At 42.4% G+C, this 15,314-nt stretch overlaps 1 protein-coding gene across 1 annotated transcript; it reads right to left on the reverse strand.

Moving 5' to 3' along the window:
* Positions 1 to 8,740: 8,740 nt before the first annotated feature.
* On the reverse strand, positions 8,741 to 15,160 carry hadhb (hydroxyacyl-CoA dehydrogenase trifunctional multienzyme complex subunit beta). Its single transcript, XM_029496528.1, has 16 exons — positions 15,075 to 15,160; positions 14,108 to 14,180; positions 13,709 to 13,750; positions 13,409 to 13,505; positions 13,272 to 13,316; positions 12,596 to 12,695; positions 12,380 to 12,467; positions 12,072 to 12,259; positions 11,774 to 11,954; positions 11,279 to 11,400; positions 10,776 to 10,855; positions 10,632 to 10,679; positions 10,245 to 10,332; positions 9,882 to 9,956; positions 9,253 to 9,417; positions 8,741 to 9,164 (listed from the first exon to the last, which is right to left on the reverse strand). The coding sequence occupies exons 2-16, from the start codon at positions 14,172 to 14,174 to the stop codon at positions 9,129 to 9,131; spliced, it is 1,422 nt and encodes a 473-aa protein (XP_029352388.1). The 5' UTR covers positions 14,175 to 14,180; positions 15,075 to 15,160; the 3' UTR covers positions 8,741 to 9,128.
* Positions 15,161 to 15,314: the final 154 nt, after the last annotated feature.

The following is a 15,314-nucleotide window of genomic DNA, read 5'->3' on the forward strand; positions in this document are numbered from 1 at the left end:
GCTCACATGCAGAATATATAGATAGACAGATAATTGCAAAAGTACAAAACAGTCAGTTTGGAGAGCGATGAAGCTTTAATATGTCATTTATCTGAAAACTCAAGAGCAAATTCAAACAGTTGTTGTTTAAAGACTTCCTGAGCAATGTCAGATTTTAATGAGGCTGCAAAGTGCACATAGAGCATGAAGAGCGCTGTTAAAAAGCAATCCTACTCTTTGTTTTCCCGCATTTGTGCCCCTTTTTGTAGATTGTCTTTTAATCAGATCTTTTGGGCTGAGAGAAAGGGGGGAAAAAAGACATTAAAGTTAGTTGTCTTGCTTGTGCAAACATGCGATCCACTTTTAAGATAGTTAAGTTGGCCAGAATTCAGGCTAATTTCTGATGAATATCCTGGAAAATCGCTTCAAATCTATTCGTTTCTGTCAAGAAGCTCATCCTACAGCGCAGCTGGTCTCAGCAAGATGATGGGAAGTGTGATGTCTTGTGCCTCCCAATGAGAAAAACCATCACTAATGGATGACTTTTAATTTCTGGGCTTTCCATGAAAATATACATTCCTCTTGCTTTAGCAGAGCTGATAGTATTTTCTTCACAGTTTTTTTTTTTTTTTTTTTTTTTTTCTTTTGCCAAGAAAGCCGACGAAATAATTAGACAAAAGAAAGCAGCTTCTACAAAGCGCACCCTCTGTAGTTTCACATGCAATGACGGGAGGAAGCAGCATGGAGATAGCATGTTTGATCACGGCACACATCACGCGAAGAAGAAAAGCAACACAGAGCAACTTTGGCACCAGTTTATCTCACACACACACACGCACTGTAAAGTACAACAATACAACAGAATCAATAGGAAAAAATGTGCAAATGGTAATAATAACACTGTGCACTACAAGAGCACAGATAATAGACTAAACTTATGGGATTTTTTTTTTTTTAAGGTCTCTTATCTAAGTGGTTCATTCAGTATTTTAGCTCCACAATCAGCGAGAAAGGATTCTAGTATTCACACAAAAAGGGCTTTTTGTTTTGATGGCACAGAAAAATTTTAAGTTATCCAACTCAAAATGGCTCATATGCAATAACAACTGGAGCACGAGTTAAGTAGGAAACAAGATCATGTCGAGGGGTGAAAAGTAGCTGCTTCATTCATCGTTTCAGCAGGCTGCAGTAACCCTGCCAATGAGCCAGTGGGATCGCTGCACAGCTACACAACTTTACCTTAAACCCCAGTTCAAATCCCAAACTTTCCAGCAATGCCAATAAATAAAGAAAGGAATAGAATAAACCAAAAACCTGGTTGAATTTTGTAAAAATTTTCCACCAGGTATAACTTTTGCTGCCACAAAAACATTGTGTCCTTTATCACAACACCGAGAAGAGCTGGAGATTAAAAAAAAAAAAATCACAATTTTCAACATTAAACGTATTCAATGGAGATCTGTAAGAAGAGTTTAAGTGCTCTTTTGGCATTTTATCTCTTGAACCTTTTGGCTTGTAGACTTAAAGATGATCTAAATTTGAGAACTTTTTTCCTTTTGCTGTTTATCTTTTGTTTGATGAGCTGAATAGGAAACACGTTTCACGGTGCTACAGATTTTATTCAGGCTCAATATCTGAACTAGAAGACCATAAAAAAAACTCAACCTGAAACAATAAAAAGAGCTAGTGTGCGATATGTGTAAACTGTGGAGTTGCTGAGATATTAATCTCATCAACTGTCACGCTAATAAACTTTTCTACTTAAGTAATAAGTAAACTTTCTTGTCCATCTAACCTGAGCAGACTGAACTCAGCAGTAAGATATGAATGAAGGAGTGAGTCAATTGACTCCGTAGCAATCTGGCCTCTGATTCTGGTGGACAGTGTTGTATGAGTGTATCACTTTGTGTTGTTGTGCAGTATTTTTTGTGTCTGTACACATTTTAAATGGGGTTCTACACAAAAACCTCCAGTATTCCTGAAGGACCTTGATGATTTGTGCGTTGGTCAGCAATCTGTCACGCCAACTCCTTCCCGCCTCCCGCCTCTTTCTACACAGCGGTGGTGCTGTGTTGATGCCCATTTGGAGCAGTCACTCTTCGCTGTGTTTGACCTGATAATGGAATTGAAATGACTGTCGACACAGGCGAAGCTGCAGGTGCAATGCCAATCCTTCAACGCGTAAAGGAACGGTTGGATGCAGACTTTAAAATCGGTCACATTCATCAGCTAACCTTCACCTACGTCCTAGCTTTTAATGTAACTGGTCCTGATTCTAAAATTAACTCTTGTAAGAGCTTGAAAAGAACAGAGCAGACAAAAAAAGGCCTCCCTGTCCAAAGAAAATCCTCATTCCAAACATCAAAAACACAAAGAGGATAGAAGCACAAGGACACACTGAGGAAGTAGCGATGAAGTCCTCATTTCAGCTACGTCAAACACCGTTTTTTGTGAAAGGAGGGGCAAAAACAAACCCTTGACAAACTGAGTTTTTGTCATCAAAATGGCAGGACGACAACCCTTGACCCCCTCTGGATTCCGGCGCCTAAGAGGCGGGGCCCGCAGCCCAGCAGGTGCTCTCATTGGACAAGGTCGTTGGACATTTGAGCCCTGTGGGGGGACGTGATTGGAGCACAAGCCTTATGCAGAGCGCAGGATGCAGGCGAGAACAAGAGACACCAACACAGCATGAGACACGTACAGAGAGAGGAGGCTGAGACGAGAGAGAGATGGATGGATGGGGAGGAAGGTGTGTGTGCGTGTGTGTGTGTGTGTGTGTGTGTAACAGAAAAGCCCAGATAGCAGTGTGTCAAGAGTGCTGTCAGTCACTCATCCATCCAGCTGGCTAATTGGCTCCTTACCCTCTCTCTCCCTCTTTCTGTCTCCCTCTATTTCCCTTACTCTCTCTCTCTCTCTCTCACTCTCTCTCTACCTCCCTCCATCCCTCCCTCCCTCGCTTGCCCTCTCTCTCCCTCCATCAGGCGTTGCTCCTAACTGCGCGCCGGAGGCCAAAATGCAGATGAGCTCTGCCTCGCGTCAGGGGGAGCTTCTGCTCTGCTTAATTATCTGTGTGTGTGTGTGTGTGTGTGTGTGTGTGTGTGTGAGAGAGAGAGAGAAAGTGAGTAAGAGAGAGAGCAAGCAAGAGAGTTAGCTTATCAGCTTACCAGCCCACACACACACACACACACACACACACACACACACACACACACGCACACACACTGTTCATGCTGCTGCTGTTGCTGCTATGCTAAACAGCAAGGCATCCTGGGAATTGCAGTGACAGCTCATTTTGGTTTTTTCACAGTCTATGTATGAAAGCTACTGAGAGACAACCTTTCCCTCCCCCTTGCCTCCCCCCATACCTCTCCCCTTTACACCACACACACACACACACACATACTGACACATGCGAACACACACTGACATATACACGCAGTCACTCACACAAACCCTCTCTTTCCCTGGTGCTCATGGGAATGAGTCCAGGGCCTGTCACTAACCCACCCTCACTCTCTCACTCCCTCCTACCTGCCCCCCCCTCCCCTCTGCCACTCCACCCACCCCTCATCGCAGCAGTGACAGGGCTTGTTGACAAACGCCAGCAGTCATCAGGGCACCATGGGAAATCTTCTGCCACCATTTTGTCAGCAGAATGACAGAAGTTGTTAATGTCTCGCCTCTCGCCCTGACACGAGACGCCGGGGCTGACAGACTCTGACACGAGCCATACACACTCTCACGCGCACACGCCCGTGCACGCTCTCACACAAGCGCACTCCTGGAGATACACACAGCCCCACGCTGACACAAATGTCACGCTCGACGCAGACACAAACACGCACGACCGTACACACTGACGTGCTGTACACACAACAACTCGTGTCCACATTTCATGCCCTCCATCCTTCACTCTGCCCCATCTCACTCAACTAAATCACTTAGTGTGTGTTTGTGTGTGTTGTCTGACAACTAGATGTGTATGGATGTTTAGTGTGTACGACCAGGAAGTGTTAACGAGGATATATCTATGATTGTGTTCGGCCCCTAATGAGTCTCACTCTAGTGTGTGTGTGTGTGAAAATACTGTGTCTCAGCTCTCATTATGGATGCTGCGTATGCGTCTGATCAATACTATTTACAATCCCAACAGGAGTTTGAGCCTGGCGGACAACCCTAACTGACCGTTATGAGAACATGATGAACTGTGGACAGAGCCACATGCACAAACTCACACATTCACACACAGACACACACAAACATACAAACAAATAGGTATGGGCAGCTTCTCTGGACAGCCAATTACCGTTCCTCATAATCCACTTGCTGCACACACACCCCATAATCCCCTTTCCTGTGTGCAGTTGGTGTACAACTGACAGACGTCCAGATGTATTTGTGCGTATGTGTGAAATTGCAGAGGATGCCAAAGATCCCTCCAGAATCAACAAGCATTCACCATCTTCAGGCACGCAGGCGCCTGATCACATCAACACGGTTAGTTTAGTACGTTTCGCTGCACTGACTGCACCTGATAGGAGGTGAAGCAACTATGTGATGTCTCTGGATCTCAGCGAGTCGTTCCTGCAGGGACAGACTCTTCACAACCTGCCGAGGGAAGGGGAAAGGTCTGTTTGTTCTCCGTTTCAAAGAGGGAAGCTTGGTTGTTTCCAGAGGCAGCACATGGTTCTGTGGCTGAACTGAGCATACGGACATGCCTCCGAATTCACCGGACAACAAACACGCAGTTCGTTTTGGGTGTCAGTGTTTGTGAGGTACCGACGGCAGCCGAGGCACCCGGCTCTTAACCCCATCGGTTCAAATTCAATTCAACACAACTTTATTGACCATTACAAACACAGCAACTCGCCGCCCTGATCAGCAAATATACCTGCAATTATTTCGTCATTGTGAATCACAAACTCATTTATTAGTAATGAAGTTCTCCAAAGCTTTTGAGGCAGTGCGTACTGTACACAAATCTCTTTATCAATTCAAACATCTTTTGTTTTTATTCCTCTAAAATCATATTAAAACAAAAGACACTGGAAGCATTTATTTTATACATGTTGACATGACAAAATCTGTTAACCCAGAGTGAAAAACCGTGAAAGCTGAAAGGTCACTCCCCGGAGTATGAGGCACCAGTAGCCTTAGGGTCACCTTTCTTACATCTAAGAAATACCGATGTTTTACCTCAAATATGAATATTAATTGTGAACGGGCTTTAGACCAGCATGTCGAGTCAAAGAGGATTCCCTGCTCTCCTCAGTTTTGTGTCATTGTGAAGTGAATTTCTTTATCCATGTCCATATGTAGGTGTGTCACAGCAACTATGATGCCTCTGAAATCTCGTGCACTGTCACTACGTGAACTAGTGATTAGTGATTTCATTGCCTTTTTTGTGTGGCTTGGTATTTCACTTGTTCTCTGCTGCACATCAATGTCTATAAAAAGTCAAATGATGTAAAGGGCTAAATTTCTCCACGTCTTTGTGCAGGTCCACTGTTCCTCGTCCTCCAGTCTGCAGGACTCACAGTCACCAAAAAAGTAAGTATTGTGTTTGCATGTTTGTGCTACACACACCAATGATGGTCATTTCTTTTGTAAGTTGTAGCTGTGTTGACTTTTGTCATCTACACAGACTTGAATTCCTTACTTGTAGACTTACCAGCCTGGTTTAGTAATACAACGCACACACACACACGCACAAAAGTTGTGCACGCACACTAGCAGAGTTCTGTCACTTATATCGTAGCCACCAAAACTTTTAATATCACCTACACCCACTCACACAGTAAGTAGGCTATATTCTGTTTCAGTGACATTTTGAATTATTACACGTTCACTATGAAGCGTCTACAAATTACTCTGGTGATGGTAATAAGTGTAGTCATGCCAGCAAAGCATGTGAAAAAGTACCAACTTAAGAAAAAACTGAACTCTGCAGATGAACAACATGTCATCCTAAACTAGAGATGGGCCAATCAATGTACTTAATGTAACCAATGAAATGGTGTAAAACTACCATTCTTAACAAAACACAGGCCAAACGCATTCTGAGGACAAAGACTCTCTGCCAAAGCTGAACTTTTAGGAACTTCTCCCAGCCAAAATCACGTTCACCGCCTTACACCCTCGTTTAAAAACTTACTTGAGCAAAAGTAAAAAGTAAAGTGTCCCTCGAAGTCGTCATTGTGCAGAATGCCCCTTCTCAAAGTAATGTACAGTTGAATTGACCTTCTGACTTTAACACCTAATACCTGCGTGACTTCAATGCTGCAGCACAAACTGAAATAGTTCACCTCTGTAGAATACAGCAGGTGGAGTCGTTGTTTCTTTAAAAAAATAAAAAGTAAACGTGACAAAGTTGGAGAAAGTTAACAGGATTGCCGTTGATCCTGGCTGTCTCAGGATAATTCTGTGTGATTTATATGTTCTTTCTGTTCAGCGATTTCAATGAGTTTAATAAATAATAAATAATGAGTTTAATAAATAAATGGATTAATAATCGCGTATCAATTAAGATAAACACACACACACACACACTTACAATTCGCGCACGCGCGCACAAACTAAAGTCGCACACCGGCCGGGTGCGCGCGGAGAGAGAAGGCGGAGGAAGCTCTCAGCAGGTGCCGCCCCGCGTGAGCCGGAGAGGACGAGATGAAAGACGCCGACTCCCCCCTCCTCTCTCTCTCCCGTTCCCTCACCCTTCCTCCCCCTTCCTCCCTCTCTCTCTCTCTCTCTCTCTCTCTCTCTCTCCTCCCCGCGCGCTCGCTGAGGCAGATTTGTAGTGACAGCAGCGGGTGCACGCGCCAGTCATCCCCCATAAAAGCTTCCGCCTGATCAAAGGCCCGCTGCGGCGGGGAGAGGCCCGCCATGTCGGTGTGTGTCGTCGTGTCTCCGGTGTCTCGCAGTGCTGAGTCGGGTTTGAAGCTTTAAAAACACACACACACACACACACACACACACACACACACACACACACATTTAAAAAAAAAAAAAAACCTTCTGTGTCTCTCTCCCATCTATTTACATTTGAGCTCCGTTTTGCCGCGGCAGTAAAACATTGGTTTATATTCCTGCCGCCTGCAGCCGTGACAGGCTCCGCTGCATTAATCAGCTCCTTCCGCTCACACTCAAACATTTCTTAACCTGGAAGAATTAAATCTTTAAATACATTTTAAACGCGACTGACTGACTGAGGTTGTGTTAACAAGCCCCGCAAACCCGAGGTGTGTGTGTGTGTGTGTGTGTGTGTCAGGCTCCCCAGTGATCGCTGAGGGGATTGTGTACACACACACACACACACACACACACACACACACACACACACACACACACACACACAGTAAAAGCAGGAAAAGAGGCAAATGTGTTGATATAAATTTACCAACCCGCCATCAATTAGACAAACACTTTAGCAGGTGTAAAACTTGAACACCCAAATATCAGGAAGCGACTGAACTTCTCCATCACCTGCCACTCACACTCCCAATCTTCCATATTCATGTTGTTTAAAATCACCGGGAAGCCCGAGCATCCCTCTTTACCTTCCTCATTACCATCCGGAGCCTCTTCAGAGGCAGACAGCATTTTTCACCATCAATTAGGAGCAGGCGAATCCAAAGATAGACTGCTGACACATCTTAGTCTAAGGCCAGGATGCAAATGGAATTTTTTTTATTTATTTTTTATTTTATTAGGGGGGGAGGGGGGTAATGCAAATTTGTCAATCTGTTAAAAAGCAGACCCCCACCAAGTCTCCACTATCTCCAAATTCACTGTTGTTGTCTGCAACACAAAGCTTTCTATACATTGATGCATTTTTTGTTTTTTGTTTTTTGCAGTCCCTGCTGAATTAAACATGGCCTATCAACAGTACTTCAAGTTGTTGTCCGCACATCAAGGACTTCTATCAACACAGACACGCAGAGAAGCTGCAATAAACAACAAAAAGAAACCAAAAGCTGGTAAGGAGTTATTTTATATACTCTAATATTTAAATTCTGTGAATGCTTTGGTGTAATTTTATTTATTGGTATTGGATAATGGTCAATCTAACTACGTATGTCAAATACTTGGATTTGTTAAAATGAAAACATGCGACTTTAGATATTAATATACAAATTTTGAAGCCAGTGAAAGATTCTTTATGAGGGTTTTGCAGTTTGACGTGTGTTGGGATCAACTAGAGTAACAGCACCAGTAACGATTTACCAACAGAATCTGTGGCAGTTATGTTGTTGTTGCTGTTGTCTTGCCAGGCCAGTAATTTAACAACAAACCTTTCAAACTTTATTAACTTCCAACCTGACACAGTTTGGACCTGAGGCGTCGTAGCGCTTAATGTTGCTTCTGTCCCACTTCCTCACAAAAGTGTCTGCAAAATGACAAATGTTAATTCACCTTTTGTGGGTTGCATGTTTTGTCTGATAAGCTCAAAGCGCCAAAATGTCCCCCTTACTTTCATGAAAGGACAAAGAAAACTAGAAAATATTCACATTTTCAAGGTAGAAAAAAAACCCCCTACAATTTAGAGGATTATTAGAATTGCACAAATGATAAAGGCAGCAATTAAAAATACTGAGTTAAATTGCTCCAAATAATCCTTGTGCATATACAGCTAACAGGACATTTTAATGAATGATGGCTAGATCCCATTTAGCTGCCTCAGTTTCAGGGTACAGTTACAATATGTGCTGGCCATAAACAGAACGCTATTTCAGAGGTAGGAAAGAAGAAGAAACACAGAAAGTGCCAGTGTGGTTATCATCAGATCGTTTAATTTCCACAGTTTATAAGAAAAAAAAAATATCACAACGTATATAAACCTTAGCATTGTAGCTCCTCTGAGTGCTTAAACTTCGCTATGTTACATTCCACCCAGCGACAATTCTGCAATGATGCGTCTCAAAGTCTACAAAATCAAAAGGCAGAAGATCCTCGGCTCCATCCTGCTATAATTTAACAGCCTTTAAACAACGTTTAATTTACATGAGCTTCTTTTCGCACATTCACATACAGTTTTAGACTCCTCTCCGATCAAGGCAAAGTGGTGCTAGTTAGTACACTGATGACTGCATGTTAGTGTGTGTGTGTAGCCGTCGTGATGAGATCACGTTACAGATGGTGCTTTAATTGCTTTACTGGGGGTAGGCCTCGATCACCATGGCGTGACCCTGGAAAACACACAAATTGAACGGAGAGATTAGTTGCGTGAGTCAGTGTCATTTTGCTGCTCGGATGAATGTCTCTGCGTTGGTTTACCTGTCCTCCGGCAGCACAAGCCGCCACCAGTCCGTACTGTCCTCCCTCTTTCTTGAGCCGATGTGCCACCGTGGTTACCAGCCTGCAGCCTGTGGCGCCGAACGGATGACCCAAAGACAGAGAGCCTCCCCACAGGTTGAACTTCTCCATGGGGGGAGTGCCCACCTAGAAAGGAAAAAAAAAAAAAAAAAAAAAAAAAGACAAATTTGGTCAGGATCGATATTTGCTCAGAGAAGGAGGGAACACACCAGCTGCCATGGTTAAAGCTCAGGTAAGGGCTTTTCCATTTTATTGAGGAGACGAAATAGTGATTCTTGTGCCATAAACGATCTCAGTGTAATTTTAATCAAAAAAAAAAAAAAAAAAAAGGAATCTCACTTTATATTAAATAAAAATACTTATGTCTGCTTCATCACTTTTTATTATTTAGTCACAGTACTTTTTAAAACATTATGTATCCAAAAATAAACAAAAGCTTCTCATTTTGAAACCATTTTCACTGAGACCAAAGTGAAGTTTTCCAATTTTTGTATTACACTACAAATGTTTACCCATACCAAAATCCAATGTAAAATCGTTTCCTCAGTAGATCTGTTCTAATCTATTGATCCAACATTAGCCATCTTTACCTTTGATTTCCTTCCCATGTATGTCTGGGCAAACCAATCTGAGTCCATAGCCTTCAGATTTGCCATAATCTGGCCCTGGAAAAACACAGAAATATAGATCCAGAGCGTTAGCACACATACAAGGCTGAAATAACTGATTTTTGATGATTCAAAGTGTGAGCTATGAAAAAGGCCAATCAAATCTTTCTCCAACATTGATGTCCATGAATAACACACACTACAGCTGGCTTCATAGATTCGAGTTCAGTTATGTAGAAAATACACCACCTACCTAAGACTTAAAACACCTAGGAGACTGGCATTAATGAAGTAAAGCAACGAAAACCTGTACATCAGCTCACGGTGCTTTTTGTGATCACTTACTGCAAATGCCTCGTGGAACTCGAAGACATCGATGTCACTCATTGATAAGCCGGCCCGTTCGAGGACTTTGGGCGAAGCGTATGTTGGCCTGCAAGTGTCAAACAGAAAGCAGAATAACTTGTTCAGACTAACTTTGTTGTTCTGAATTTTTTGGATTCAAATGAGCAAAACACCTCAAAATGAGATTTCTCTTAACCTACAAAACACACACGGTTAGGTATCACAGTGCAATTAGAGAAAACAGCTCCTTGTTTTTGCAAATGTTTAAGATGTTCTCATTAAACCTGTGATAAATATAAAAACTTTAAACTCACTTAAGTTAAAACTCCATCAGGAGACTTTTTAAACTGCAAATCAGTGAAAACTTAAGAACACAGTGAGCCTCACCCCAAAAGCAGCTGATCTTTGGGGTCCTGGGACACGTAGACAAAGTCTCTGCCAGGATAAAAACATAACATGATTAGCACGTCATCTGAAATAGCAGCACCGGGGAAATTGAGGCTGTCATAGCTAATGGAGAGGGTGAGATACCTGAGGTAGGCTTTAGGCTTGTAACCCATAGCCAAAGCTTTCTCTTCAGACATGATAAGCACAGCAGAGGCACCGTCAGTCTGATGACACACACACACACACACAAACAACAGTTCACTTACAGCCAGGGCAGGTTGTTTCTGCTTGTTGGAAGAAATCTGGGGAGATCGTTTGGGCTGGGGCAATACATGTTATTTTACTGTTGTCAGAAAGCATGACCGTAAAGCCCAAAAGAGTGCTTCAGCTGACTGTAAACACAAAGCCAAAGTGTGGCTGTCTGAACTGAAGAGACTCACCATCCTCAGCCAAATTTTAACAGTATCTTGCTTCAGGTAAATTGCAGCTTTGTTTTTGTGGCTTGAAGTGTGCATAGCTTTGTGTGTTTCTTTTACACACAGAGACAGATGCTGATGTCTATGCTGAAGGCGGTTTTGAAGCAGGAAGGAGGAATTAACAACACTGAGATTATGTGTGTGTGTGTGTGTGTGTGTGTGTTCATTTACCAAGAAAGAAGAGTTAGCGGCGGTGACTGTGCCGTGAGGTTTAATGAAGGCAGGCTTTAGTTTGGCCATTTGCTGCATGGAGGATGGACGGATGCCGTTGTCCTTGAAAACAATGTCGCGACCTTGGAGACAAAAATCTCAATTAAAAAACTCAAGAGCATCTTTGACATGCTAGAGTTTGTTTCATTCCTGTCATGTATATTTTTTCAAGGTCAGAAAAAAATTGACTGAATTAAATGTTTGCTGCGTAAATGTAATTATTGGTTATTTTAAAATACCCCAATAGCCTCTGTTGTAACAGCTGCCAATCTTTCTAAGGTAGACACACAAAAAAAAGTAAATTATATAGATATATTTTTTTAGTATCCCCCACGACCCGAATATGGATAAGCGGTACAAGATGAATGGATGAATTATTTCAGCTATACACAGCTGTTTCCCCAGGCCTTTAATTGTTCTCATACGTTTCGGTTAAAATGGTGAGGCAGTGTTCACCTGGAACTTTAAAGGCGATGACGTCCTGCAGCAGAGAATCATCCTGGGCCTTTTTGGCGAGTGAGTGTGATCGCAGGGCGAACTCATCCTGCTCCAGTCTGGAGACCCCAAAGGCAGCAGCCAGACGATCAGCACTGTGGCCCATGGTTTCAGCCGTGGAAAACTCAGCCACGGCAGGAAGCTACACACACATTATACAGGACATTACAGGGGGAAACGCTTTATTGCATGCTGAAGATGAAAAAGAAAAGACCTCGGAAACTGTTTTAACAAAGTGAAGTCAAGAGACCCCGCCAACCTCTGGGGAGAGGTGTGCCAGTCGGATGCTGCCAATCAGACTCAGCCTCTGACCGAGGGTCTTTGCTTTGTTGAGGGACAGCATGGTCTTCCTCATCTTACGGCTGTGACGGATGGGAACATCAGACATGAACTCCACCCCTCCTGCAACCACGGCGTCACACTGGCCTGCTGCAATCAGACCAACGGCTGGAAAGAGGGAGAAAGAACAAAAAGCCAAACAGGTCAAACAACATACCAAAACACCCAAAAAGCATACATACAGTGAAATGGAAGAGGCCCGGTGTGAAGTCTGTACCCCTGATGTACCTGAGGTCATCGCCTGGTTGGAAGAGATGCAGGCCATGGTGACGGTGTGAGCTGGGATCTTGTCAGAGAAGCCCGCACCCAGTGCTGCCTGAAATCACAGTAAAATATGAAGGTGGTGCACAACAGTGCACACAAATGTGAAACATTTGATGCAAAAACCAAAATGCTTCTTTTGTGGATATTATGCGTGTGTGATTATGCTTTGTGGCAGTCTACCTCTCTTGCCACGTTGCTGGTCTTGACCTCCTGGATGACTGTTCCATAGATAATGTAGTCTACAGCATCTTTTGGTAGACCCGTCTTGTGCAGCAGACCCCTACAGAAGCCCAGATGGAATTATTTTTAATCCCTGTAGCACCAACAAAACAATATCTTACATGATAAATTACCAAACTAAACACATCGCCCTAAAACACACAGCTCAGTCACATTGTTGCTCTTTTGCAATTGCAGTTGTTTTATTCATAACTGATTCAAGCCTGTATAAACTAAAACATGACTCACTGTTACATCTGAAGGTCAGCCATAAGACCTTTGTTACCCATCATGTACCCAGGGCCATGAATTTTAATACACCTTTGGGATTTTACAAGACAAAAATACAGGATTTTTTTGGAGAGAAGAGAAATTACTTTTGATCTAATGGATCAATTCAGAAAGTAATTAAGTTACTGTAATTGAAATTAGCATTTAATCAAACAAAAAAATAAGTGGACATAGGCTAGTCTCTATTGCCAATGGTGCTTGGTGGCCAGCATTTAAAAAACTGAGGTTCCAATAGGGAGTTAATGGGATCAACTGCACAGCAGATTTGACCTCAATCTAATGTGTTGGAAAAACTGCTCATGATGGACTTGCTTGCCTTATGATAGAGGTAACAGAACACACTTACTGCAGGGCTGCTCTGGCCAGGTCATGTGGCATTAGATCAGCATATCTATAAATACAAACAAGAGCAGGTTTAACTCTCAGGCCTTTGAGAGGTTTTCTTTGACTATTTAATAAAATAAATTAAATAAAAAGACGTACGTGGTTCCAGACATCAGGAAAGGGGTTCGAACTCCCTCCACCAGTACTATGTTCTTCACACCAGGCCGAGCTAGTGTCTTCTTGCTTTTTGTCTGAACTGAAAGGAAGAAAAAATAAGGAGACACAATAAGGCTCTGACAATTGTGAGTTGCGGAATCAATTTCCACCCATTTACATTCCACCAACAAGTTCGGTCCAGACAGATAAATTATTCAAAAAATAGAAACTTGAAATGTTTGTGAAAAGTTTGATTTCCACAAGATTATAACACATATTTATGCCATTTTAGTACTGACTTACCCTGAGCCTGAAGCTGGGGTGTCGTACTGACAGAACGTGCCCCTGAGACACACAGAAAAATATTCCTCATCATCTTCAGTTTAAAATACTTCAAACATCTCCCGTAACGAACAGTGCACGCTAGAAAATAACACAAGCCGTGTTTGTGCAACTTGGATCTGCACAGTCTAAGGTCTGTCAGTCAAACGTTTACATTTTAGATTGGATCTTCAATTATCATTGATCATTATAGAGCCTGAATACGCAAAAGTGTCAGTGACTAAAGATCATATAGCAACACGCTGAAGTAAAAAAAAAAAAAAAAAAAAAGCAGTGATAACTGTATTCTCTTGTTTCCTGTTGCTTTGACATAGTTTAGAATCTGTTAAACTTGTAAAAAGAACGATGCATACGACTTACCAAGCCTCACTGCCCAGGATGGGCTGACGGAGCAGGTCCGCATCGATTTCAGCAACATAGAAGCCATGTTGTTCTGCATGGAAAAAAATAATATGGCAAATTTGTCACAAGAATTATGGCCCATTAATACCTGGTCATGCATGTTCATGCTTCAGTGTGTACCTCTCTAAACAGTTTTCACAAAAACAGAAATAGGATTATAGAGGGCCTGTTGTATCACACTAGTTTGTAAAGCTAAAACTTCCACACCATCAGACCAAGATTTACTTACAACCAGGTATTTCCACGCTGTGCTATTGCTACTTTTACTTCATCTGACACTGTGTACAACCAGTGTGGGCTGTACAGTATGTGCAACCATTGTGACATACGCTGGCACCTCTGTGGGTAAAAGGTCAGCTTGGTGAGAAACTGTGAGCTGCCGGTCTGAATCCCAGAGTACCAAGGCTGTGACTGTGCAGACCCTCATGGGTCATTTCTATTTTATTTTTTTGCTTTTAGCTTGATATACATAACTAATATATTTTTTTTCATGAATTTCGAAATATATCAATTGAGTTGGGATACTGATGTAGGCTTGAAACTGGGTTTTATTATGTTGCATGGACTGACATATTAATGTCGGTCACCCAGCCCAGCTGTGACCCTTCACCTAGATTCATATTCTGCACCGTAACAGGTCGGAGATGCACAATTAGGGCAGTCAGTGAGTTTACAGATCAACTGAGCCTTTGTTTCCAAAAAAACTAAAAAGTGCTACTCTACTGAAAAACATCATTACATCTGCTAAAACAACACGCACAACGGAACTGGAAGCTAAAGCTAGCTGCTTGTTAGCAAAAGTTTCCATTCAACTGTGACCTAATTCGTTTTGTTTTTTATGTGGAGACTCGTATTTGCAGCAAAGACACCTCGTCATTTTTTTTTCTTTCTTAACGTCAGTTTTAACAGAAAGGTTGGAACTTACCTCTGCGTGTGTCACGTCTTTTCCTCCCAGTCAAAACGATCAGGAGCTTCAGCAGAGCTACCGGACTACAATCCCTGCTAACCGCTCCCAAGGACCCGGCCGCGTGTTGGTGCCCAAGTCAATGCCTGAAGAAAAAAAATACACCGGTAACTATTTTATTATTTAAATACCTGCTTGTGATTAGTAGTAAATATTATGAGAAAATATTAGAAAACAATAATAATAAACCATTTTTATTTT

The sequence above is a fragment of the Echeneis naucrates genome, chromosome 24, assembly GCF_900963305.1.
Source record: "Echeneis naucrates chromosome 24, fEcheNa1.1, whole genome shotgun sequence".
Taxonomy (NCBI): Eukaryota; Metazoa; Chordata; class Actinopteri; order Carangiformes; family Echeneidae; genus Echeneis; species Echeneis naucrates.